Source organism: Seriola aureovittata, chromosome 23 (genome assembly GCF_021018895.1).
Source record: "Seriola aureovittata isolate HTS-2021-v1 ecotype China chromosome 23, ASM2101889v1, whole genome shotgun sequence".
Classification (NCBI taxonomy): domain Eukaryota; kingdom Metazoa; phylum Chordata; class Actinopteri; order Carangiformes; family Carangidae; genus Seriola; species Seriola aureovittata.
The window spans coordinates 17,440,764-17,468,545 of NC_079386.1; the positions used below are offsets into that span (position 1 = coordinate 17,440,764).

At 42.3% G+C, this 27,782-nt stretch overlaps 2 protein-coding genes across 4 annotated transcripts; one reads left to right on the forward strand and one right to left on the reverse strand.

Moving 5' to 3' along the window:
- The first annotated feature begins 1,074 nt into the window (after positions 1-1,074).
- LOC130164627 (SH3 domain-containing protein 19-like) lies at positions 1,075-23,583 on the forward strand. Of its 3 annotated transcripts, XM_056369480.1 has the most exons (18): positions 1,075-1,484; positions 7,203-7,239; positions 10,249-10,289; positions 11,507-11,559; positions 11,590-11,624; positions 12,635-12,770; positions 12,849-13,014; positions 13,107-14,354; positions 15,917-15,988; positions 17,028-17,358; positions 17,836-18,133; positions 18,233-18,418; positions 18,522-18,580; positions 18,699-18,955; positions 19,304-19,335; positions 19,575-19,749; positions 20,301-20,386; positions 20,520-23,583. In XM_056369480.1, exons 1-18 carry the CDS (start codon positions 1,394-1,396, stop codon positions 20,625-20,627), a joined length of 3,411 nt encoding a protein of 1,136 aa, XP_056225455.1. In that variant the 5' UTR covers positions 1,075-1,393; the 3' UTR covers positions 20,628-23,583. The 3 variants fall into 3 exon arrangements, with proteins under 3 accessions (XP_056225455.1, XP_056225454.1, XP_056225457.1); XM_056369479.1 differs by having other exon boundaries at positions 11,507-11,624; XM_056369482.1 differs by having other exon boundaries at positions 11,507-11,624; positions 18,699-18,919.
- On the reverse strand, positions 23,400-27,691 carry LOC130164630 (tripartite motif-containing protein 16-like). Its single transcript, XM_056369485.1, has one exon. The coding sequence runs from the start codon at positions 26,511-26,513 to the stop codon at positions 24,867-24,869; it is 1,647 nt and encodes a 548-aa protein (XP_056225460.1). The 5' UTR covers positions 26,514-27,691; the 3' UTR covers positions 23,400-24,866.
- Positions 27,692-27,782: the final 91 nt, after the last annotated feature.

A 27,782-nucleotide genomic window follows, 5' to 3' on the forward strand; every position in this document is an offset into this window, starting at 1 on the left:
ACAAATCTTTAGCGATAATCACTAAAAAAAATCTTATTATAGAACAATTCAATGTACAAATATTGTTTCAGTATTTATACACAAATACAGCCAAAAAATATCAAAAAGAAATAAAAGTTTTGTGCCTTTTTCTTTGAAAGTCTATGTATGAAAATGTAAATAATAATGAAAACACATTATCCTCAGTGCCAACCGTGGCTGCTGGTCTAGACCTGTTGATAATTGTTTACATTCCTACCTGTTCCACCTTGTAATGTTTTCAACACTGTCATTCTGAGTCACTCCCTGTCTTTGTTATCGTCTCAAACTTTTACTCTTTCTTTGTGAAATGTATTGACAACTAGGTTGCCATAAAATTTGGTTCATGCATTGTTGATCTTTGGTGATCCTCGTCCACTGGTTTATGAATGAGTTTGTTTTAAGTATCTTTGTAGTCGGTTTGTAGTCTCATATTTTGTGTCTAGAAGTCGCTATGTGGCCATTTTGCATCTGTTGGTTGATTGTTTACATCTCTTTGGAGTCGTTTTGCATCTTAGTGGTCGTTTTGCATCTTAGTGGTCGTTTTGCATCTCTTTGTGGTCGTTTGTGTCCCTTAGGATCAGTTTCTGTGTCTTTGACGTCATTATTTTGTCTCTCAGTGGTCATTCACATCTCTTTGAGGTCATTTCAATGCATCTTTTGTGGTTGTTTTGTGTCTTTTAGGAGCAGTTTGCGTCGTCGGTTTTTGTCTTTTACAGGTCGTTTGCATCTCTTTGTGATCACTTTGCGTCTTTTCGGGGTCATTTTGCATATTTTGTGGTCGTTTTTGTGTCTCTTTGTCGTCGTTTGATTGACGAGGAATTGTGAACAACGTCACAGAGTTTAAGATAAGCGCGCCAACTACCTATTATCTTCTCCCTCTCTGTCGGAAACACTTTTGTTCGCTAATTGTTTTGTCCTCCATTTTTTTTCCCCCCCCTCATCTTCGTGACGTCACGCGGCTGGAGAGCGTGCGGCTCTGTATCGTGAGCTCGCGACCAGGGAGAGGAGGAGGAGGAGGAGGAGGGGGAGGTGAGGTGGGGGGGGGGGGACAGACAGACAGACAGACAGAGAGAAACTCTTCAACCGAAACCCAACACAACGACAAGTATTGTTTTAACATAACAACAGATTTTAAACCGTCTCGCGGCTCCGGAGCTGCCGAGCACCGAACCGGAGTGTCGACCGGATCCCGGGAGACGTTTCGGGGCTTTAAAGTTGACGGTGTTTGGGTGAACTTGTCCCGAGTTGTTGTGGTGGTGTCGGTGGTGGATGTTGGCGACGACGGAACAAGAGGAGGAATAATGTCGCTGTCTCTGTTTTGACTCCATTTTCCCCCAGAGAGACGGAAAAGGTTAAAGAAGGAGAAGCAGACATGGCCGAGGCTCGGTCCGAAGAAGAGGAGGAAAACATGATGAGGGACACCCGGGAACAAGTGGTCCGACGACAGCCGAACAGCTCCGGAGGTACAACAGCGAAAAAAAACACTCATAAAACCCGCCTGTTTTAAACCGATTCCACCTGATATCGATTATATTTATCGATATATATTGGGAAAATAAGTTGTCACAAGTCAGTTGGGAAGCTTATCGCGGAAATACAACTTTAACCTGAAACTACAGATGCTCAGATAACAGAAAGATCGTCCAAACGTTTCTAACGTTAAAGCTCAAAATACTCCTGTAATTTGATTTTTGTGTAGTTTATGTGTGATTTTAGTATTTCTGTGGTAATTATGGTCAGTTTATGGTTCTGTTGGATCCTCAATACACCTTTCATTTCTGTCATATTTGTAGTATCGCTGTTAAATCTCTCATAGGACTGATAAAAACTAAACCAACATATATACTGTCCATTACAGGCTTAAAATACCAGCAACTTACTGGTTTAAAGTGCAGAATAAAAAGTTGCTAAAAAGCCACAAAGTTTGTACCAAAAGAAATATGTAAAAGGAATTAAGTATTGTTGAATTTATAAAAATCCAAAGTTGAAATGTGTTCAGTTTACTGTCATATACAGAAGAGGAGTAATAACATGTCGAGTTTTGGTCTTTTTGGATATTTTATGGACCAAATGATTGATCCTTTACCAATAAATCAAGAGAATATTTGACCAATTAGTCGATAATGACAGACAGCTCAGCTGAAGGGGGAAACTTTCTTTATTCACTACTTCACTGACTGTGGGTGTAACCTGCTCAAACCCAGAGCCGTAAATTCTTGTATCAACTTGCATACAAGTCATCATTTGGGTCAAAGTTCACACACACACACACACACACACACACACACACACACGTAATGGTGCAGGCCTGTGCCAAGACTTACAGCCATTAATTTAATGTACAAGTCCTCCCTCTTTGTCTTCTTCTCTCTCTCTCTCTCCGTCTCATTCAGGGAAAAACAAGTTATAATTTAACATGCCTTGACTTTTCAAGGCTATTCTTTGTAGATGTGTGTGTGTGTGTGTGTGTGTGTGTGTAATCCAACAGAAGCCTTGACGATAACGTCCTCAGTATATATCTGGAAAATGACGACATATGTTTGAAGCACTTGGTCTGCAGTTAGAGAATTGAATATTAATTTTTAGTCATTATTTTGTGTAAATCTGCTGAATCGTGATGTTTATTTATATTGCAATACAAAATGTCACGTATCTTAAAAGAGGATTTTATCCATATCTCCCACTCTGACTGACTTTTCTCTACTGTAGCTTTAGATGAAGAGACAACCACTAAGATGTTTGCAAAAATGCTTAATGTCTTGAACACAGTTGGTGTCATTCCAGCTTTGATTGTGAATTATTTTCAGCTCTACTTCATTTGTGAATCAGTGTAAAGAGAAAATCTATTACACCTCCGGCTTGCTGATGCCAGTTTGTTTGGAGTTAAACACATGAAGAAGAAATAGGAAGTTAAACTTGCACTGACAGGTGATATCAGGTGACGGTTGATCTGACAGGGAAGTGTGTTACAGAAAAAAACACAGCAACGAGAGCTGAGCAAAAAAGAAAATGGAGATTTCCGGATTGTATTTTTAAGCACACTTTGAAAATATCACAAAAAATAAATGTAACTTCTTTCTTAAAGGGGGAAAAAAAGCAATTAAATTGGCCTCCTCATTGTTAATCACCTCCAACAACATCCAAACTGTTGGTTTCAGCTACAGCCGCCCATATTTACCGCTGTCCTATAATAACAACAGAGAAATCCACCTGGAAATCACCATTAATTCTTCAGCTAATGATCATAACATGGTAGAAACACTGATCTGGGAGCATGTGTTGCTCAGGGTTTAAGTCAGCTGGTGTTGTGCAATGAAACTCAAGCATGTGACTTTGACAAGCCGAGGTCACTGAGTTTCCACCAAATATGTTTCAAATCTTTGCTTTTATGTTTTTAAACCTAAGAAAAAAAAATTTGACTCCAAAGAGCTGCAAATATTTTGCAACATGGAGTAAATCTGATTGGAAATCATAGAAAATATTTGGATACGAACCAGACTGCTGATGAATTCAGCACAACATTAGCTCATAGACAGGAAAGCGACTGTGGGTTCTGGTCTTTCTGTGGATTCAAAAACAATCTGTGATCAATTTTTGCGGAATCTGAAGATAGTTATTTCCAAAAGATTTTTCTTAAGCCTCTCCTTAGCTTCGGGAAATGCAGATTAATCAAAACATTGGAAGTCACTGTCCCGAATCAAATTACATTTCCTTTTAAAAATGTTCTGTTAGAAATAAAAACAAAAGTGAACAAGGCTGAAAATATTTTAATGTAAAAAAAGATAGAAAAAAAGGAAAAATGCTGAAACTAGTTGAGTTTCAGACAAAGTTTTAGGTGATAATCAATTAATTTAATGAGGTAATCAAATGTTTCCAGAATACCTGAAAAAGCTGTGACACATCCCCGAAACAAAGTGACGCACTTATTTCCTCGAGGACTCGACTGTTAGTGTCACAGGTGATAAATGTCACATGTGAGTCTCCCATTGTTTGTTCAGTGTGAGGAAAAGTTTCCCACCAGACAGTCTGTCAGTTAGTTTGTGTGGTGGGTTCAAATCTTAAACATTTCCCTGTATTATTTAATATCCATGACTAGTAACAATCAAGAGTTTCAGTTTGGAAAAAAAATGTAATATTTAATTTTTAAGTTTAACCTTCAGAAATCAGTAACACAAGCAAACAAACCCAAAACTCTCATTGTATTTGATTAAAATGTTCAGTCCTGATTGGTGCTTGGAATATATGTCACATTACTTTCTACCCACCCACACAAATACAGAAATCTGTCATGTCAAATTATCAACTGTTTGTTTTATATAGTAAAACGTTTCTTTAAAAAGTTGTAAAAAACTTTAAAAATATCGTCCCCTGTTTAGGTTGATGTGCGTTATTTAATGCGTGCGGTAATTAATTGGCAACATGCTTCATTGTGTGTATTTTCTTAGTTTTCTATAATAATAACCTGAATATCTGTTTCTTTTATCTTTTGGTCGGAACAAACGAGACATTTGAAAACGCTGGTGGACAGTTTTCACCATTTTTTTTTTTTAGTCCAAAGGATTTTGATAAGAAAATAATCACTATATTAATCTGTAGTCAAGATGGTCGTTAGTTGCTGCCATAGTTGTGTTTCGAATGCAAGTCCAATATTCACTCTTCTTTTTACTTTTGTTTTGGTCTCCACCAACTCCTGGCAACATCTGGCTCTTTAGCTGCTATCTGCTCCACTGTGTTCCCCAGCTGGTTGCTTTGTCTGTCTGCTCTGTGGTGCTAGACAGGAAGTGAACAGTGGGTTTATCTGGGCTTTTAATTTGAAAAAAAAAAAGTGCCTGTATCTTGAAATATTGTCAATGAGAGTGAATCAAAACAGTAAAGTTGTGGGCTGTGAAACCAAAACAACAAGTTAAAAGGTGCTAAAATGCTCCACATAGATGAGTCAGGGGATAACTTTTCACTACATGTGAATCCTTTTATGTATCTAGAGTCATTATTAATATCAAAATAAAGATTAAAGCAGCTTTAAGGAAGTGTAGTCTGCTGTCATGATGGTCCACCCTCCTGAAGTAATCCCTTTTAGCTCCAATCTCCGACCTGTGACCTCTGACCTCATCGTGCCAAAGGAGAAACCCGACGGATGACGAACTCTGAGGAAAATTTGCTGCGGTGTGCATTTGCGTGTTTGAACGCAGCTCAGCCAGCTGAGCCAGCCCCGCTGCAGGACAAACATCTGGAAGTATTAAAACTCCTGATGACTCCAGCAGAATCCCACAGCAGCCAATCACAGCCTCACTCGATGCGTGCTCTCGGCCAATCGGAGAGCGGGCCAGCTCAGACGGGCGGTCCAGTTGGAGTTTTAGAGAAGGAGAGAGAGTAGAGAAGAAGTGGACAGAGCAGAGAAAAGAGAAAGTTTGACTTTTGGAATAGCAGAAAAGGAAGAAAAGAAGAAAAAGAAAGAAGGAAGTGCTGACAGAGTATTTTCCAAACACGTCAACGGTCAGTCTCTCTGGACGCCACAGGGACGCCAAGCTGACCCGGTGATCAGTTTGAGGTGTGAAGAGGAGGAGAGGAAAGGAGGTAGGAAATGGGAAAATGCACACACAGACAGAAAAAGTCCAGTCTTCTTTCTTTTCCTTTTCCTCTTTTCTTTCTCCTTTCTTTGTTCACCTTGAGAAGGCGTTTTTTACTTTTCCCTCTTCCCTTTTGTTGTCAGTGTGGTGATCACCTGACCGTCAAACGAGCGTGGGCGGGGGATTGAGACGTCTTCAGTCGAGGATTTGACTTTGATGTCATTTCTGTTGATGGTGCTGTTTTCTTTGTGTGTTCAACCATGATCACCACTTCTTCTTCTTCTTCTTCCTCCTCTTCTTCGGTCTTTTCCAAACAAACTGAAAACATAAACTGCATCGCTTCCTGTGTGGAAGACTTCACAGACTTTATGGATTTCTGTTTTTGACCTGCATCGCGACAATTTAACAGCTAAAAGCTAATGAGGTTTCACGTGTTTTTCATCTTAACACAAGATTTTTAACATGAATCATATTGACTTGTTTTTTGAAATTTATGAAACTGATTTTATTTAAAAAGATATTTATCTCTTTTCATGCTTAAACACCAGGTCGGGTGTCGTTCAGAAATCTGTGATAACTCGTGCTAGTACGACAATACGTTTTAACCCTTTTTTTAAATTTAACAAAATATGCCAAATTAGCACTCCAACACTAACTATCCAATTTAATAGAAAAACTGCCGATCAACATCTCGATCAAAGGTCCGCCATCTGCACAACTTACAGTACATGTCATTCAAGAGACTTAAATATCAATGATCAGTCAGCAGAGGAGGGTGAGATACAGACAAAGTTATGCAAAGAAATAAAACTATTATTAGTATTAATCATGAGATGGACATTAAGCCATTAATTATGAAAGTGATTTGCTGTTGTCATTCTGCAGACAGAATCATAAAGTGTGTGATATGTAAAGATCCTAATCTCTCTAGTCTTTGCCAGTTGTTCTTATAAAGAGTTTTTAAACCTCTTTGATATTTGCGACCTCTGCAACTGACGGCGTCATTTGTGCGTCGCCAAGCGGCCTAACCTGAAGTCCGATACGCCTCTCCATCCAGGCTCTCGCACAAACTCTGTTTTTTTTTCCTCCTTTTTGGCCTTTTGAGGACGGACGGTGCTGGTTGCAGTCCATGTTTGGTTTCGTACAAGAAGACGCAACTCTTCTTTGTCGTTGTGTTGGGATTTGTTGGGGCGTCTATCTCAAGTGGTTCAGTGTGATGTCTTGTGTTTTTTCTCAGTCGTAAGGTTTATGTTCCTTCCCGACTGTCAAAGACTGAAAAGATCTGTACCGGTTGGTGGAAACAACTGGCACAGATTGGTGGGTTGTCAAGTCTTTGTAGCTTCGTCTCAAGCTCAAGAGACAGTTCCTCATCAAGACCCTCTGGTTGTAGTTTACTGCAGATTTTGATCGTCACCACCTCTTTGTGGTTTGAATTAACGAATAAAGAACTTTTCCTACAAAATGGTCTAAGAGTGAAAAGTAATCTGGTTCAGATCAGGAAACATGTGATCTTAGAGCAAGTAAACAAGTCTAGGATTCACACCAAGCAGTTTTTGATACTTGACGCTACCTGCACATTTTCACGATGCTCATTCACGATCTCTTTCTCTGCAGGTCGTGCTGACAGACGAAAGCCAGAGCATCGTCACAGGTGAGATATTTTTCTTTTTCCTCTTCCTCTTTGTCTCTCCAGTTTGGACAAGATGAGTAACTGTTACCAGGAAGTGTTCCTTTTTTAATGTGACCCATATGAAGCAAGGGTTTGTTTGGCCGAAAAAGGTTTGTTTGATGTTGAATCCAGGTGAAGGGTTTGATCTCTTTGATCTCAACCTGTCATGAAAGACGTTTTGCTCTTGAACAGATCAGTAAATCTTTCCTTCTTTAAACAAAAACAGCTTCTACAGACGTTTTCATAAAGTCACACATGTGCCCATTGGGTCTATTTTCTTCAGTTTCCTCACAGACTTGCAAGGACTACTTTTCCTCCCTTTGGTTTCTTGGTCTGACACACTCCTGAAAGTATTTTGGCTGTTGGCCGGTTGGCATGGCAACTAGCCGGGAGAAGTCATAGGGTTTAAAGACTGTGTGTGTCTGTTTATTGGGGAAACGGAGCCTGAGTTTGACTTTATTTCACTTAAACTAGAGTAACTACAGAAACAAAATGGATTGTGAGAAGGTTGTGAAACGTTTGAAAGCCCCTAATGTGTGACGAAACACCAGACAGTGATCACATTTTTTGGGGGGGATTTTCCCTTTTTCCACATCAGGGTTCTCAAGGTGTTTTCTGTGTTGGAGGATTGACCTCGGACCGGTAATTACTTTCAGCTCTAAGCAAAACACATGTTGAGAACTGATCAGAAGACAGGAGGCTCTGAGCCTCTCTTCTGATTGGCTGATCCGATTAAAATACAGCAGATTTCAGGTAAAAACACTCAGAGAAACCAAATCCTGCAAAGGTTTGGGTGGTGGTTCAAGGTGGGCGGGGCTTGGTGACTGCTTTGTTGTGAGTTACAACAAAGGTTACAGGAAGTCCTGACGGCTGGTTTTAAGGCTCAGTTTCTGAATACAGGCTGTGTGCATTTCTCTGTGGACTGAGGCTTTGATACTTTCACAGTATTAATATAGAAGCTAGAGCTGATCTATAATCACACTACACATGGACACAGACCTTTATAATATATGGCACCTTTTCATGAGTGGTCAAAAACTGTCTGTCATTTTTAACAAGTACAACCAAGTATGTATTACATTACATCCTGCCTCGTCTCTGTGATGGCAGTTTTTTATTTAACTGCTGTTTTTGTAGCTGCTGCCTGAACTGCTGGACCGTCAGTCGCACACACCCCAAAGTGACGTAATGGGCCAAACGGAAAAGCCATGACAACATTTTTTGCCAAACACAGAAAAGCTGCATTAGCAAAGAGGGACAGTGTTCATGAAGCGGATTTAAATTAACACCTGCTTGTCTAAACAAAAAGATCATTTGTTTTCTATATGATTGTTTAATTAAGTTTCTCTAAATGTTTTTGTTTTGTCAAACTCCTTTTTTTTCAGTGATTAAGGAGGAATGGAAAGAGGAGGATAAGAGGAGTGTTTTCCATCACTTTAAAGTAAAGCTGTGTGTGTGTGTGTGTGTGTGTGTGTGTGTGTGTGTGTGGTGTGTGTGTGTGTGTGTGTGTGTGTGGGCAGTGTCAGGGGTGAGTCATGTGTGTCTGTTCATGGTTAGCAGCTCTGTGGCAGAGAGACGGAGACAAAGACACAGGGAAAGACAAGAAAACAGTTTATTTCAGTTTATTATTTATTAAAAAGACAGAGAGAATTAGACGCAGAAGGACGTCTGACCTCCTTCTGTCATCTGGGTGAGTCTGGATCTGTTTCCTACTCTGCCTAGCAACAACTACTTTTTCCGTTTTTAAACGGGAAGAATTTGGACTCAGTTTCTGGCTCTCCTCTTGACCCTGAATGATCTTTGAATCATTTTGACAGTTTGATCTGATAAACACTTTAAATCGGGGAATAACAGGACTTTTTCTCTCTCTTGGGATGTTTATAAAAATGTGCTGAATGTGCAGAAGGTTGTTTGGGGTGAAAAACAACATTTCAGAAACCACAAAGGGAAGAAACGGTTTAGTTAAAGAGGCCTGTCACATAAAACTCCAACTACTAAGTATTTCTTTTTTGGAAACACACTGATCGAAGTTGTACTGAAGTGTTTTTCCTCCTCATTAAAGCATTAAAAGACGCTCAGGACGAAACAGAGTCGGGGTTTTCAGGAGGCCGGCGGCCAGTTCTCTACTCTGGACAGATGTCTGTAACCATCAGTCTCGCTCCTCTGGGAAATAAAAGGATGTTTCACCATTTTACCAGGACGTGAACTTAAACACTTCCTGAGTAATCTGTGTTTCTGAGGAAAAGAAAAGAAGGATGTGCAGTAGAGTGAACGATCCGTCCTCTTTCTCACTACTGAAAACATTAACTGGAGCTTTTTCTTAGAACTAATATTGCTGTTTCACGTTTGAAGCCAATTGGGAGAGTTCATCCAATCCAGCAAGATGTTGTATCTGGGCAGGGACCAGGGAAACGATCTCAGGTCTAGACGACACTTGTCTGCAGCAGATGAGAGAGGCAATCCGCTCACATGATGTGACCATGACAACTTTAAAAAGTTTAAAAAGAAAACTTTTGCACAGTCGAATAAAAAGTGCGTCCTTGTAATCAAGAGCTGAGCTGAGGTGGAAGTGTACTAACATTAATCACACTGTGGATATGTTTGGGATTTACCTGTGGAAAACAAACCTTTAGTCTTAACCCCTCCCCCTCCAGGAAGCTGCGAAATCAGTCCTGAGTCTCTACTCATATTTCTGCACTAACTGAGCAGCTGGAGCCTCAGTGCTTTGCTCAAGGACACTTTGGACATGTCGGCTATTTTGGGCAGCTCAAACCTCCTTCATTAAACTAATTAATTTCAGATCTAAGCCGTTGTTATTGCCCTAAAGCAAGTCAGCAAATGTCTGAATGTGGAGCTCACAGAGAAAGGACTGGGTGGGACGAGCAAGCTATGTTTATCACTGGGAGAGAGAGAGAGAGAGAGAGAGAGAGAGAGAGAGAGGGGTGAACTAATGTGACTCATGTTTTCCTTTTGTTCTTTCCCTCTCTGCAGCCAGGGTCCCCTCTCGTCCATCAGAGCCGCCATCAAGAGAAGTGAGTGTTCACCCTCGAGCTTTTTCTATATCGATTTGTGTCTTTGCAGAAAGAGGAAGACGTCTAAACAAGCAAACACGTATCCTGAATCACTGATCACTGTACAGACAGATTCAGGAGCTTCTCAGCAGATAAAGCCTGTTAGGAAATATGAAATAAGAGAATAAAAATCTGTTTCTGAGATATTTCTATATTGATTAACCAGTTTCAGTGTTCGAAACAGAATTGATATCTTTAGTTTAACCAGTGAAAACCCAGTTGATAGTCCGACTCCTTTACAGTGGCATCCTGAAGAATAAACAGTGTACAACATCGCGGATAAATAATCAAAGTAAGGAATGCTCAATAACCAAGAGCTTATTCGGAAGTGTCGGTCTTTCCTAAACTCCAGGAGTGAGTGAGGAGTGTGTGTGTCGACCACTGAGTCCAAACTAAAAGAGCCAAAGAAAGTTGGTCGTTTGTCCGACAGAGCTTTGTCAAAAAGTCCATTTGAACTGTGGCCTGGAAAAGTTTTTTCCTATTTCTATTTTTAAAATAGAAAATATGCATTTTGACTTTTTTGCGGGGAAATTAAATCCAGCTGCACTGTCGACTGTTTAACCACTTGTAACTTTGCAGGGGCGGAGGAAGTATTAAGATCTTTAACTGCACCACAGTGTAATGATACTCCATCACAAGTACAAATAAAAAAAGCAAAAACTAGCCACTCATGTTGTATTTCAGATTATTACTGATGCTTTAAGTATAAAGTGACACTACATTTCAGTAGCTTTGTTTTACTGTTTGCAGTTTAATTAAAACAATGCATCATATTTTATTAAGTAGTGTAGAAGTATAAAGTAGCAGAAAGTACCTCAAAATTGTACTTTAGAGTAAACGTACATGTACCACTGTACTCGTGTTGTTTAGTTTCAACTCATTCAGCTTTAAAGAAGAAAAACATCTTTACAGGTCACACTTCACATGTTCTGTAACGACGAGTCCCCCCCTTTAAAGCTGTGCCATCACATAAAAATACACCGAAAACCAAGATGTCTGTCCTCTCCTTTAGTCATTTCCTAGAGTTATAAATAAAGTTTTGTTTGGTTTGAATAAGACCTTTTAGTGACGGACTCAGCAGAGGTTTAAAGTGATATTTTTCTTGGTTTTAAAATTTTCACTTTGTCACTTTTACAGCTTTAAAAACAAACTGACTTCAGCGTCTTTTCTCTCATCAGCGTCCACCAGGTCGACTTCTCTCTCGGAGACTCCCAGAGACAGAGAGCGAGACAGAGAAAGAGACAGAGAGCGAGACAGAGAAAGAGACAGAGAGCGAGACAGAGAGCGAGACAGGAGGTGAGACGCTGCTGTGAATCAAACCTCTTCTCATAACATCACATAAAACAGATAAGTCCTCACGCTTCATTTGTCCACTCAGCAGAAAACAAGTATTTTTCCTCAACAAACTTGACCTTCTGGAGGTGATTGACCTGTTTGACTGTCGGCAGCAGTTCATCACTCTTCACTCCTTCCTGCCTCACATTCTCACACTTGGACGGCTCTTGGATTTGAACCAACGTAAACATTTATAAACCGCTCTCTGATCATTGAGCCTCTTGTTGCTGTGTGTTGCTTCAGACTGAAATCACAGCTGAGTCAAATATTTGTCAAAACACAGACCTGGGAGTGAAAAAAGTACAAAACGTTTATATGACTGTGCTTTCTTTTAGACCTAAGTGTTACGTAACGTACACCTGGTGGACAGATGAGTTCAAATTCATTTCCTGCACACTCGTGGATGTTTTTATCAATTCTTGGTGCAGTAACTGTCTCAGGTTTTTCTTTTGTTTGGTTGTTGCAGCCTGTAACTCTTATATAAAGATGCTGTTGTGTCATAATGTGAATCTGATGCTTGACGAGGGTCAATGACCGAAAACAACTGTTCATTTATTACTTAGTCTGTTGACAGAATCACTAATAGTTTGAATAATTCATTAAAAATTAAAGTTGTATATTAATTAAAATCACCCAAGATGTTTTCAGGTAAAAACACTAAGAGAAACCAAATCCTGCAAGGTTTGGATGGTGGGTCCAGGTGGGCGGGGCTTGGTGACTGCTTTGTTGTGACATCACAAAGTTCCAGAAGTCCTGACGGCTGGTTTTAAGGCTCAGTTTCTGAATACAGGCTGTGTGCATTTCTCTGTGGACTGAGGCTTTGATACTTTCACAGTATTAATATAGAAGCTAGAGCTGATCTATAATCACACTACACATGGACACAGACCTTTACACTGGAGGGACATTTAAAAACTGTACATCTCTAGATATCCCTCTGCTGACTTCCTGTTATCTGTACCTGTTGCCAGGCGACCAGAGATCACCATCCTGTCTGCAGAGCCGCTGGCCTCCACGTCCTGGTTCCCAGGGGCCTCTGGAGGATTCCCGCCTCCCCCTCCTCCTGCCGCACAGATCTGGGGACCCACAATCCCTCCGTCCATACAGGTGTGTGTCTGTCTCAGGGCGAATGAATAGAGTCCGGTTCAGTTTGTTTGTTGGTTAACAGGGTTTTCTCCTCCTCAGCCTCCTCCTTCCTATGAGGAGGTGATCAGAGAGAAGACACAGGAGCAGGGTCTCCTGCCTTCTTCTTCCTCCTGCTCCTCGTCATCCTCGCCACGTCCAGTTTCCACAATAACCATCGCCACACAGACTGACCCAGCGTCTGCTCCCGACCCCGAGGACGCACCGGGTGAGTGTTTCTTCTTCATGTGTTTTTAAAGCATCTTTATATTTTTATTCATTAATATATAATATAATATAATAATATTTGTTTTCATGCAGAGAGAAGACCGGTGAGACCACCACGACCACGACCGCCTCTCTCTTACCCTCCCAAATCGTCTCACATTGATGACATCACCGCCAGCCAATCAACACTCACCTCCATTAGCAGTGACAGTATTAACACACACGCCTCCTCCCCTGTGACCTCAACCACCGGTGCTCAAACTGACCAATGGGATCAGGCTTCAGCTGCTGTTGACACGGCGACTACATCTACTACATCTTCTCACGCCCAGTTGCAGCGTCCACGCCCGCGGCCTCGTACTAAGATCGGTGTCCAGCCAATCAGCAACGAGGTCAAAGTTCAGACTTTGGTGAAACTCCGTGAGGACGGTTTGGCCACGCTAGCCGCCCGCACAGAAGCCGACACCGCCAACCAGGAAGTGAGTCAGGGGAAGTACCTGCAGGAGCTGCTCGAGGCCTTCAGCTCAGACGACTGGGGCTTCCCTGATCGCCGCAGCGACAGCAGCGGGCACAGCCAATCAGAGAGTGAGGAAGGGGAGGAGGAAGTGGACGGCGAGGACATGGCGACTCTGAAGGCGAGGATACAAGCCTTCGAGCAGCAGCAGGTGGCTGATGGGAGCTGCGGGGACGCTAACAACAGAGACTTTGTTGTCACAAAGAGACCTGAACCCCGGCCGCGCCCTCGTCTCCAGGGGCAACCAGCCAAATCTGCCCCTCCCATCGTCGCACCAAAACCCAAAAACTTTTCACATGCTCCGAAACCATCCTGCAAGGTTTTCTGGGAAGATGGTAGTTTGGCGGCGGCGGCGGTGGCGCCAGCAGACTCGAGTGGCGCAGAGACTCTGAAAATAACTGAACCGCCGTCTGAAGACTTGAACCCTAAACCTGCTACAGAACCAGCACCTTCCTGTGCCCCGAAACCTGCTCCAGCTTCGGCGCCCCCACCCCCCAGAACCACTGAAAAACCTTCGCTCACGCCAAAACCCCAGGCTGCTCCAGACACCCTCCCAGCCGGTAACCCCGCCCCCGTCCCGGCGCCCAGGCCCCCTCCTCCCAAACACACCTCCTCTCTCAGTGACACTCCCTCCCCAGCCAACCCCAAACCCCCACCCAGACCTCCGGTCGCCCCTAGGGCCAGCGCTGGAGCCCCACCCCAGGATAAGAGCACCGCAGCCGGACACACCACCCCGACTCTGCCCCCGAGACCCTCAGTGGAGGTCGGCAGTGGAGCACAGACAGAGACAGGAAGTGACGAGACGCAGGACGCTGTGAACCCAATTGGTGAGTCTGATTCTGGTTAATATCTTTTTCTTTAACACTCTGTGGGTGTTTTCTCCATTTCTCCATTATTTCTTAAATTCACCTTTTAAAACGATTGTGTCACGATTGTCAGAAATAAATCAGCTCTTTCTATAATGATCAAAAAGATTAATTTGCCTAAATGCTGAAAAACTGAAGCCTAGTATTTGAATTCTCTTGTAAAAACACGTTTACTAATGTAGATGAGTTAAAATGGGTTTTGTTAAAGTCTTTTGTTGATAAAAATAGTAAAATAAATGAGTGGAATAGCAGATAAATGTATTAAAAAATGCCTAAAATGAGGTTCAAGGCCTTTTAGCTCCAGCTTCATGTCATGTTAAAGTGTCGTCAGATATTAACCACATTCAAACCGTATGTCCACGCTGTGTTACTGAAAGATATTAATAGAAACATCTGTCGACCTCAGAGGGTTAAAGGTTAAACCAGTAGCCTGTTGTCTTTACTGACCCCTGCAGGCAGCAGCAGGAACTCCAATAACATCTGCACACAGGTGTGTTTGAGGCAGGTAAATACCTCCTGCCCCTGTAAACTACAAAATGACTTGCTGACTTACCTGAGTCTTTACACGTCGCTGTGGACATAAGACCTGAGACTTTAAACTTACAGGACTGAATCCAGATGTGAAACCACCGTCATTACAGATGAATCCGTTACTTCTCTGCTGATAATCTAAATATCATTAACATAACATTATAATAATTTGAATACATGTTGAACTTTCTTTGCTGTTTTCTGACATTTTGTGTGTCGATTATTCTCTTGGTTTATTGTTTCTTCCATAAAATGTCATAAAATAGATTTATTGATAATGAAATAATCATTAGTTGCAGTCCTAATCATAATTAGATGTCTGATGTTGTTTAATTAATCATGATTCTCTCAGTTAAATGATCCAATAATACATGTGGGCTTTTTCTGTCTGTCAATACGTTCTTTGCTAATTGTTAAAAAAAAGAACATTCTGGGATAAATACTTTGATATTGATTAAATATTGGCTCCAGTGTGCAGCTCTATTGCTGAGTCGCACCTGAAACAAACGTCCTGTGACGCTTCAGTCGATTGTATTGACTTTTACACAAACAGTTGATCTCATTCACCTGAACTCGTGTGTGTGCTGAAGTTCAGCTCGTGTGCTGAGCGATAACCTGAGCGTGGAGCTGATAAGCTTCCAGTTTGCTGACTGATTAACAGCTGCTGCAGTCGTGATAACAACCTGGGGGTGTGTTTACACACGAGGGCAGCGACAAATCCTCACAACTGGAAAAGAACAAAATATTATGAATAAAACATGTTTATACTTGAAAGAAAGATAAATTGTTGATTGATTATTTCCTGTTGATTAATACTGGTGTGAATGTATTTCAGCTCTGCACTTGACCTTCTTTAAACCTGTGTCATTTAGCACGAGCCTCAGTCGGTCTAAACAGGGCCAAGCTAGGCTGAAAGTGGATGTCATGCATCAGCAAAGCATGATGGGTAATCTATGTTGTTTTTCTTATTTGTCTGATTTTTGTTGTTTCAGTGAAAGGAGGAAGTTTCCGTCCAGGCATCCCGACCAAACCAGCAGCACTGACCTCCCCACGCAGAGCCAGCGGTGAGAGAGAGTGTGTGTGTGTGTGTGTGTGTGTGTGTGTGTGTGTGTGTGTGTGTGTGTGAGTGATACTAAGCTGTATGTAGCTGTCATACAATGGAGCATTTGAATGCTTACAGACACAAGCTTCCTCGTTATGTTGCAGAAATATGCAAACGTGAAGAGATTGAAAGTTGTGTGTGTGTGTGTGTGTGTGTGTGTGTGTGTGTGTGTGTGTGTCTGTAACAGAAGAAGGGGTTACATTATGCAATCCAAACTCTGTGAAAGAAAAATGCTGATATTGTGTGAGAAGAAAAAAGACCCCACTGTTTGTGTGCTGTGAGTTTGATGTGTCAGAATTGTGTGTGTGTGTGTGTGTGTGTGTGTGTGTGTGTGTGTGTGTGTGCGCTGTCAGCTGTATCTGGCTGGCAGTGTATAATTTCCCATGATGCAACTAGCCAGGCTTTATTGTCTGCCTCGTACACCAGAAGCAAATGAAAGCTATTTTTATTTTCTTGTGGTTTCTGTATTTTTACATAAAACTCTCTGGTGTCAGAACCGAAACAACAGGACAATGATTCTGAGCTAAAGTAGGTCATCGGTGTGTGAGGTCATCAGTCTGCTCTTACCCACAGGGTTATTCGATCTGCACGTAAGGTAATGGAATTAGAAGTAGAAAGCCTGTATTGTCACTGTTGGTGCAAAGGAGGAAAAAAAAGAAAGACAAGCAACATCAAAAACACAAGACACAGATTCTCTCTAATAAGTTAAATAATATAAAAATACACAAAAATTCACCAAAACCAGAGAGCAAAGAGCTGCTGCACTCGTGTGCGCCGCCATCTTGAAACGTGTGTGTTACAATATCCAAATGTGTGATTTACATGAAGCCTAATCTTTATTTCAGGTTTTATAGCTGCATTGTTCAGTGTGTTCCTTCACAGTAAAAGCCTCCAGCCACATGTCGATTAATGAAAGTAGATATCAGGACGTGAGAAATATATATATATATATGAACGTGCAGTCTGAGTAATGTGGTCTGACATGCGCTCTCCACCTCCAGCTCCAAATCTGGCCCCCAAACCCACAGGACTCTCGACAACGCCTCCAGATCCAAACCCAGCCCCCGCCAAACCTGCAGCTGCTCCAGCTACAACCTCCAAACCATCAGGACCGGCCGCCGCCGCTCCAGTCCCAACCAAACCTCCGACTCTGACTCCAGCTCCGGTTCCAACTCCGGTTCCAACTCCGGTTCCGGTTCCGGCTCCGGCTCCGGCTCCGGCTCCGGCTCCGGCTCCGGCTCCAGCTCTGAGGAAAGGCCCTGTGATCCAGACCAAAGCTGAAACCGACAGCACCGCTAACCCAAAGTCCTCAGACCCTCCTCTTCCTCCACGGTGAGAAGGAGATCTGCAGAGTCTAAACTCCGTGAGGCGACGCACGGTGACGCTGATTTAATGAGACGCCACTGTGTATTAAACACGTCGCTCGCCTGTTGCCAATATGAAATAGAGCCGTGGTCTCATAAGCAGCTACATGAGTCTTAGTCACAACTGCTCAAATATTTCACCCGGTTTACTGGTCTTACTTCAAATAAATTGACCCTTGACCCCTCAGTGATGTCCTGTTGGCAGTGCAGCATTAACAGGAGAAAGTTACACACAGGGAGAAACTTAAAATCTCAATTAAAGCAGAAAATATCTGTTTTGGAAATTTTATTGGACTGGAACGTTAAAACTTTGTTTATAATCTTATTTCATCTGCAGCATCATATTTAGCTGCAACGCTTCAGGTCGACCATCATCCGTCAGCGCAGACAAACACTTCTCTTCCTCTTTACTGTTGAACACCAGTTCACCTGTCTTTCTCTCCAGGCCTTCAAGTGGAAAGTTCCTCCCACTTCGTCCTCCACCAATCAAATCCATCCCTGGGCGACCACCGCCTCCAGCCGTCACCTCGACTCCCTCAGCCAATCAGACCCCTCCCCCTCCTTCCAAAACCGGTCCCGCTCCCTCTGTCTCACCTGTTGGCCAGTCTGCACCTTCACAGACCACGCCCCCTTCTCCTCGGTCTGTAACGGCCAATCAGCTGCAGGCTCAGAAGGCACCGAAGAGAGGACCGCCTCTGCCCCCCCGGCCTAAACCTGGACATCCTCTCTATAACAGCTACACGGTACACACACACACACACACACACACACACACACACACAGACACACACACACGCAGAGGAAATACGACATCATAGATTTGAATGTAAATTTCGCCATAGAAACAGGAAGTCCTGATTGTCCTGGATGACCCCAGCCCGGCTCCCTCAGAGCATCAAACCCCCGTCGCCCCCGTCATCAGCCCCTCACAGTGTCTGCTGGACCTGGACACCCCACCAGAGCCGCTCCCGGATCAGGACCGCCAGTCGAAACCTGCCCTGGAGGAGCTCGGCCTATCAGAGTCCCAGGTAATAGATCAGCTGATCTCAAGCTCTAAACACGGCGCTGGATTTTAAAAACTCTTTAAAGGACGTGAGCTGATGATAGTTTTGTTTTTCCTTTGTCGTTTAGTCGATCCTCCCTGTGCAGCCCGCTGAGCAGAAGGAGCAGCCAGACCCTCCCCCTGTCAGGTGAGACACACACACACACACACACACACACACACACACACACACACACACACAACACGACGAGCTACGCACCAGATTCTCGTTTCATGTTGTGCGTATTATTTTGGCGTGTGCGCAGCGGTCCCCGGTGCGTCGCCCTGTTCGACTACGAGGGCGAGGAGGAGGACGAGCTCACCTTCTCCCAGGGTGATGTCATCGCCCTGCTCGAGCTCATGGGGCAGGAGTGGGGGCGGGGCCAGATCCACGGCCGGGTGGGAGTATTCCCCCTGAACTTCGCTGAGGTGGTGGAGCCGCTTCCGCAGCCGCCGCCGCCGCCATCGCCAGGGGAGACGACAAAAAGTACGTCGGTGGACACGGCAGTGATAGAAAGTTCTGGTGCGCTGAAGAATTTACTTTCTTTGTCTTCAAATGTCTCATTTACTGTAAATTTGTTGTCGGTATTAATAATAATCATGGTGTAAGATGTAATGTCGACACTAGGAGGCGCTAACCTGACAGTTCATTCAGTGAGAGTCTGAACCACAAAACACTAAAAACAACAACGTTATTTTCTCTCTGATTATCTAAAAATTAACATGAAATTCTGCTGTAGGATTAAGAAAAGGTTTAGTAATAGTTATTTCTAAATTTAAATTTCTTAAAAAATCTTTGATTTTGATTTTTTAAAACGGTGACGGAGCCCTGTTCAATCTCTTTTCTTCTTTTCCCATTTGTCCTCAACAGAACCAAAGACTCTGCAGGACCCAAACCCAGAGGTGTGTGTGTGTGTGTGTGTGTGTGTGTGTGTGTGTGTGTGTGGACTCATAAATACTGCACTAACATTATTACAGTATGTTCTGTGTTTCCTACATGTTATAAACACTGTAAATTGTTTCATTTATATTCACATTTTTCTCTCAAAAATTGTCAAGATTAGTGCTTTACTGGTGTGTGTGTGTGTGTGTGTGTGTGTGTGTGTGTGTGTGTGTGTGTGTGTGTGTGTGTGTGTGTGTAGGCAGAGGAGTGGGCTGTGGCTGTGTTTGACTTCCCTGGTCAGACTGCAGAGGATCTGTCCTTCCACAAGGGGGCGGTGATCCGAGTGACGGAGCACGTCGACGCAGAATGGAGGAGAGGAAGACTGGAGGGGAGGGAGGGGCTCTACCCCGCTGCCTTCACACAGCCCTACCAGGGTACCACACACACACACACACACACACACACACACACACACACACACACACAGACACAGAAGTGCACAAACAAAAACAAACCAGTAGAATAAAGAAGTATGAAATAAAAAAGAGGTTAAACAGAAAAGGAAAGAAAATAAACCGCTGAAAATATTCTACCCTTCATTTAAACGGATATGTGTTTGTTCCTGCGGCAGCTTTCCTAACGGGGACCGCAGGTACAGATTATATATGACGACCTCACACAACCCCACGTCCAAAAAAAACCCCAAACTGAATAAATGAGGTCAAGCTTCTAAATCGACTGATCCTCTGCCTGTGAATATGGATCAGCACATCAGGTTTAATCTTCCTGGATGTGCCAGGTGGGCGGGGTTTATCACTCAGGAGGGTCAGACAGTTAAATCAGAGATCTGTTGACGTCTGTAATCAGCACCTCACCTGAGAATGTCCGACCGTCCGTGGTGACCGTCCACCTGGTGGTCCCGGGACTCCTGGTGCGTCAGTGGTCCGTTAGGTCTCTAACCCCAGTTTCCTCTTCCTGTTTCCAGTCCCAGACCAGCAGTGGGCAGGTAAAGGAGCGGCCAAGGCGCTGTTTGACTTCACAGCAGAGGGCGAGGACGAGCTGTCACTAAAGGTGTGTGGGAGTCAGGAGTGGATCATTTCTCTTCTCTCTTCATGTCTTGTATTTAAATCTAATCAGCTGGATGTTCCTCTCTCTCTTCTCTCTCTCTCTCTCTCTCTCTCTCTCTCTCTCTCCCCTGCTGCAGGTCGGTGACATCATGACACAGGTGGAGCCTGTGGATGAGCAGTGGATTTTGGGAGTTGTGGGCGGGAAGCGTGGGATTGTGCCTAAAAACTACATTTCACTTCTCTGACGAGGAAATCCTGAAACGGCCCGAGAGCAACTTTCTTTTATCGTCTGTTAAAACAGGTTCCGGTTTCGAACCGGCAACCTCCCGACCTGCCGACGCCGCGGAGCGTTTCCTGCGCTGAGGAGGAACGTGCACACGAATCTGAACATTCACATTTTGAAGCAGTTTTTTAATGAAACAAAAGCAGCCCGGTCGGTTTTTAGTGGTAATTTTGTTATTGATCTGGACTCTGACATGTCATCGGATTGACAACCCTGACCTGACGTCGCCATGGCAACTGAGACGTATGATGACAAAGAACAGGATGGACCTGTGCTGCCTTGACGACGGAGGAAAACTGATGTCGATGACGTTGAGTTTTGTCTCAGCTTCCTGTCATGTTGTGACGTTTTTGTGGGACTGGATTCGACTCTTTTGGATTTGACTCTTTTGGATTCGACTCTTTTGGATTTGACTCTTTTGGATTTGACTCTTTTGGATTTGACCGGGACTCGAACCCTGAAGCTCCTGCTCGTGACAGTTTTTGCGCTGGTGTGAAATCGATCAGTGTGATGGGACATAAAGGAAAAACACACGGCTGCTTTTTAGACGACTTCAGCTTTGCCTCTTTGTATCTGTTACAGATGTTTAACAAAAGTTTTTATGGTGTCCGTGGAAACAGCATCCGAACTGGAAGCTCTCAGCTCCGCAGGAGGATTAATTCACTTTAAGTAACTCAGTTAAAACCTAGAACAACATTTATCTTTAACATAGTGAACCGTGCCGAGCGTTAATTCTCCTCCAGAGCCGGAGGAGATCAGGAAACTGAATTAAAGCTCCACATTAATTCATTCAGTTTTCAGATGAACGACTGCGAGGTCTCGCTTTTCAATAGTTAATGTGTCCGTGGAGCGGCGGCGAGGCGAGTGTGAGCTGCAGGCAGGAAGTTGTTGTGCGACCTGAGTGACGCTTGGTGCTGTTATATAATATTTTAAACTTGTAGAGCAAAAATTTTTTTCCTCTTTTGAGACAAATTATTAGTAAATTTTCGTTGAAATGTTTTGTTTTGCGACACTGGTACCTGTAGCTATTTATAAATGACTGTTGCACATTTCTCATTGGAGAAACTTTTTATAAAATGTTTCACATTCCCGAAGCTTTGAAGTTTAAACCGGATCATTTAAAAGAGAAAACACTACGACTAGTTTTCATCTGTTGTCACTGCTGATCAAAGCTTTTCTAACCGTGTGAGACTCGACACGTCGCACAAGATCCAAAAATACTGTAAAAGCACCGTGTGCTTGAGGAAAGTTGCGTGATTATTTTTTAAGTTTGACGTATTTTTGAAAACAGTTGGCATTAAAGTAAAATAAATACACGTAACGCTGTATTTAAACTTGCAGTTAAATCTCGACACTAAGAGCGAGCAGCTCAGTAAACGACAAAAACACAAAAGGTCATGAAACTCAACCGTACACTTCGAACCTTTTTTAAATCCCTTCTGGTACTTAAACATGTTGATGCTTTATTAGTCAGCTGTTTAAAGCATTTATTACAGCTTTAAATGTCACGCTCCTCTTGCTTCCTGCAGTTAAACGGTGTGTGTGAGGTGGTTTTGAACGCGCTTTGTGCCAACAACAGGAAGTGTGTCTGTCACAACGTTAGCGACGGTGCGGCTCTGGATGTGATTTTTAAAAACGTGCTTGTTCCTTCTATCAGTCCTCACGTGTTCCTTCACATTTCCTCCTTACGTTTCCTTCCTCTTAAAAAAAAACGGCATCTCTCATTGGTTCGTTCATCAACTGAAGTGTTTTTATTCTCATTGAAGATAAAACATGGACGATTTTCTCTTAATGTGCTGTCAGCAAATTAGCAGTGATGATGAATTCCTCTTATTAAATTAATGATTTTAGTTGTTTGTCTGACACTTGAAGGTCTTAAAAATGTACTAACTTTTTACATTATTCAGTTATTATTTATTATCTTTTCCATTTAATTTTGAAAGTCTTGACGGCAGTGTTAAACATAGATTTACAAAATAAAATGCAGCCAGATGACAGTGAGGTTGTATTATAGTAGACGGTGCTTGGTTGTCCACTTCTTTTTAAATTGCTGTATGTGGAGTCCTGAACATGACAATAATGTGACGTGATTATTTTGTCAAAATGTTTATTTACTAGAGAAACTTTTCTGACAGTTTATTTTAAATCTAAATGGTCACTGATGGTCAGAGCTCCTAAAATGTAATTAGATGATGTAAAATGCGTCGTAAAAAAAAAACACAACACAAATCATGCAGTTTTTGTAATTTGACAGTAATGAAAGACGTGTGGGGAAATGTTTTACAGTTACAGACAGAAGATGCTTTCACTCTTCTCTGCTCTGTGCAGACACTCGCATCCAGCCGTCTGTTAAAATCACCCTCACCAGACAATCCAGCCACTGCTTCAAGTGCAAACAGTTCATTGTTCATTGAAGAAAACCTTTCAGCATCCATCCATCCATCCATCCATCCATCCATCCATCCATCCATCCATCCATCCATTCATTCCCTCCATCCATCCATCCATCCATCCACCATCCCTCCATCCATCCATCCCTCCATCCATCCATCCATCCATCCCTCCATCCATCCATCCATCCATCCATCCATCCATCCATCCATCCATCCCTCCATCCATCCATCCATCTTTCCCTCCATCCAAACGTCTTCACGACTAATTTGGTGTCAACTCGCTAAAGAGAAAATCTTCCATGTGGCATCTATTGGACTGATTGTGCACCAATGTAATGATGTAACACTAGTGTGTGTGTGTGTGTGTGTGTGTGTGTGTGTGTGTGTGTGTGTGTGTGTGTGTGTGTGTGTAAAAGTGAGTGCGACAGAAACAGAGATTTATAAATCGCTTTCTAACAGATATTTTATGTATAACCAAACATTCCAACTTTTTAATCCAAATAAAATTTTGAGGCATTTCAGTAATTCTTTTCTTTGGTTTTTACTTTTTGGTTTTTGTACAACTGTAAAATCTGACTCAATAAACTTTAATAAAAACACATTAAATGGTAAAATGGAGTGATGCACATTCTGTCCAGCATGGTTAGTAAAAACCCAGATAAACTCATTTGGTAAACTGCTGTTTAAATTCACTCTGATCATAAAAATGACTAAATTATTTTATTTTAGATGCAATAATTGATTATTTTATACTAAGATTATATTTAGTAATTTTCTGTGGTTTCTAAAAACTTTGCTAGGTGGAGTTAGTGTGTTATTAAAACACAAATACATACAACAATTCAAAATTTTTATTTATATTTAGTTATATAAGGTCTGTAATGGCTGAATAATAAACTCAAAAACTAAAATCAAGTCTAGAAATGTAGAGAATCGGGTGCAGATATATTAACGGTTTACAAGCCACAGAGTTTGTTTTTTGTTTTTTTATTCACTGTATTTTCACTACCACAATGTTTCCACACACTAAATTAATTTCCCAACACCATTATACAAACAGTAATTCAAATACACCAGGACGACATGTTGCATTATTAATTATTAATTAATCCGCTGATTATTTTCTTTATTAATCATTTTATCTATAAAATGAAAATAGTGAAAAATATCCATTATACCCTTTATAATCTCAAGCAGTTCAAATTGCTTTATTTGCTCAACAGTGCAAATAAAAACCCAGATATTCAGTTTAATGTTGTATATGATAAACAAAATCTTCACATTTCAGTTGATCGATTAATCAACTAATCCTTGCAGCTCTAATGCACTGATTGATCAAGTAATAATCATGTAAACCTACTGCAACAACTGAAGGATAATATTAACAAGACAGATCATTGATTGAAGAGCAGTGTAATTGAACAAAATAAAAAATAGAATCAGTGCATAGAGTGAAACATAAGAGACATTACATTAAAGTTCGAGATCTAACGAGAAGGAAACTCCAGTGATCTTGGTCCAAGTGCCGCAGAAGTCACGCCTCACCTTAGCAACTCAGACGTTTATATAATTTATATAAATCTATCTATGTGCCATTTTAATCACTATAATATAAGATTCCTTTCTGGATCACATTATGTTTTGTTATTACTTTTCATACACCTGAAGTAGTTTTTTTAATCCATTTTAAAAGCCACTAAGAAGATTAACTACCATACTCTTTGTGCAACAACTTGTTATCTCCTCGGCGACCAAAATGTCCGGGCTCCAGTAGATCCCCAACCCTCTGCCTTGTTGATTTCTTAATCTTACTTGAGCTTGCACAACTCTGCAGCGTCTCCATCAGAGCCGTGAAGCCAGAGTCCAGCATAGAGCGGCTGAGTGAAGGTGGTCTGGACTCTGTGGAGGAGAGTCATGGTTTCAGAGACGCTGTAGAAGGACAGAACACCTGCGCTGTGATCCAGGTACACTCCCACTCTGGAGGGCTGAGAGCCTGTAATGAAATCGGAGGCGTGATGTCTGAACGTGTAACTGTTGTCATACGTTAACGCCCAAGACTTATTATTGTATCCAAATGCCCTCGCAGTGAACTTTCCTGTTCTGCTAATGTTTTTGTAGGCGACCGCAATTGAAACCTTCCCTTTCCTCTCCACCTCCCAGTAACGACGTCCAGTCAGTTCGTTCTCACTCATCACCTGAGACAAACCGGTGAATCTCTCTGGGTGACTGGATTGTAACTGCCCTTCAGTCTTTGAAACTTTTCTGTTTCCATCAGATAACATCAGCCCGGTGCCCGCTGTGTTCGGATCCAGTGTGATTTGACTTGAATATTGTAAGAACTCGGCTCTGGTCGTGGGCGAAACATCCACGTCCGTGTCTGTCGGTGATTGTTTGATGAAGACCTCACTAACAACAGCCTGTATTCGATCTCTGGCTGCTGTCATAGCAACCATCGCATCCTCAATGTCCCACAGACGATGGATTTTTGTACTCGGTGAGTCTGGAGACTCAGGAAGTTGTGACGATGAAGGGTAACCCTGAAGAAACTGGGTGTGGTCCTCTGTGCGTGAGAGCTGCTCCAGCTCGGCGTCTTTCCTCTTCAGCTCAGTGATCTCCTGCTCCAGCTTCTCCCGAAGCTCTTTGACTCGACTCGCTTCAGTTTTCTGCTGAGATCTGATCTGCTGCTTCACATCCGAGCTTGTTTTCTTGATAAGACGGACCAGCTCGCTGGAGATCTTCTCGGTGTTCATCACTGCTTTATGAGCAGAGCAATTTATAGCTCTCGCCTCCTGCTGAAGCACCTTCACATCTTTCTCTCGGTTCTGGATCCTTTGCTGGATTTTTTGCCGACTCAGCTCAAGCTCCTTCTGCTTCTGTGTCCTTTCTGCTGCAGCTGAGACTGTGTCGTGGCCTTTATGTTCATCCATGGAGCACAGATAACAGATACACTGCTGATCAGTGCGGCAGAAGATCTTCATCACCTCATTGTGACCGGAGCAGATGGTCTCCTGAAGCTTAATGGTGGCGTCAACAAGTTTATGTTTTTGAAAAGCAGGAGATTCGTAGTGAGGCTGGAGGTGTTGCTCACAGTAAGAAGCCACACAATTCAGACAGGACTTGACGGCTTTCAGCTTCCTCTCGCTGCAGACATCACAGGTCACATCTCCAGGTCGGGCGTAGAAGTGATCAGCTGGAGTAGCTCGGAGTCCGGTCTTCTCCAGTTCCTCCACTAACTCTGCCAACATGGTGTTTTTCACCAGTGCAGGCCTCCGTATGAAAGTCTCCCGGCACTGAGGACAGCTGTGCACTCTTTTCTTATCGTCATCCCAGAAAGATTCGATGCAGCTCATGCAGTAGTTATGTCCACAGGGAATAGTCACCGGATCCTCCAGTAGATCCAGACAGATCGAACAACAGAATTTCATTCCGTCTGCCTTATTTCCCTTCTGCGCCATTTCACCTATCAACAACAGGGAGCATCTAAAGTTTCACTTTCACCACAGCAATTATCACACACAAGCCTTTGATTTACTTTCACACTTGCATGCTGATCTACAGTGAGAGTGGCGTGTGCCTCCTGCACCACGCAGCGTGTTGGTTACACCCATCTCTACACTTGCAGATCTGTGAAAGAGGCAGGAACCAGGAAGTCAGATAAGGAGGGGTTATCAGTCTTTTGTTTCACTCCATGAAAAGGAGCATTTTGAGCCTTTCTAGCCTTCCTTTACTTGTGTATAGTTGGGATGAACTTTGATACTGTGTCCAGTTCTAATTTACATATTTACAGCCGATATATTGACCTCTTATCATGAGATAAGCCTGTAAAGTTTAGTGGGAGTGGCTGAGATTGTTCTTCATTTTGTGATACTTTTCTGTTTCCGATGGATAATAATGTTTTTGTGTTTGAATCCAGTCAGATTTGAAATAAATTAAGTAAATTAAAGACAGGAAAACAACAGTAACTCAGACACAGGTTGACATTATGCCACTGGATTTGTTTTATTGTCGCATCTATTGTTTGTACAAATCAGGGTTTTTTTCTTTTTGACAAACACTCACAACCAAACTTATATTTCATATAAACAAACATCACATTATATTTCATTTTTAAGTATTAAAACATGTCTCCTACATACGTCCTCAAAAAACTGCTCTCACTTCTCTTTTCACTGCAACCCAGGACTTGTTTTTTTAAAAGCATGTGACACAAACACTCAGACATCAAACCACTGAGCTTTAATTTAGATTTTCATTTCAAGATATTATAGCAAATTTGAAGTCAAGAACTCATCAGCTAAATACAAATAAGACTTTAATGGGTCATTTTCTAGTTTATAGGTTCCAGTTTTAAGGGTCAGGGGTTTAAATGGCTCCAGCTACAAAATCTTTTCCAGTAACAGCAGATTTTTGGATAGCAGCAGCTTCCTCCACTACGCAGCATGGTGATAACACCAATCCCTAAACTGGAGGCGTTATCAACCTGTTTCATTTATGGCCTTTGTTTATGATTTTACAATCGGTTTGAACTTTGGCAGCAGGTTCTGCTCTTTTAAACCTTTTAGATTCAGCTTTGGTAATACGGGAAAGGTGGTAGGAAACAGGTCTCGATTATAGCTTAATAGATGTCCATTAGAAACGATCTCACTGTTAACTTCTCCAGAGACTCATTCAGCTTCATTAAAGTAAATATTGTTGTATGAATGAATCCATGTCTAGTAGATACA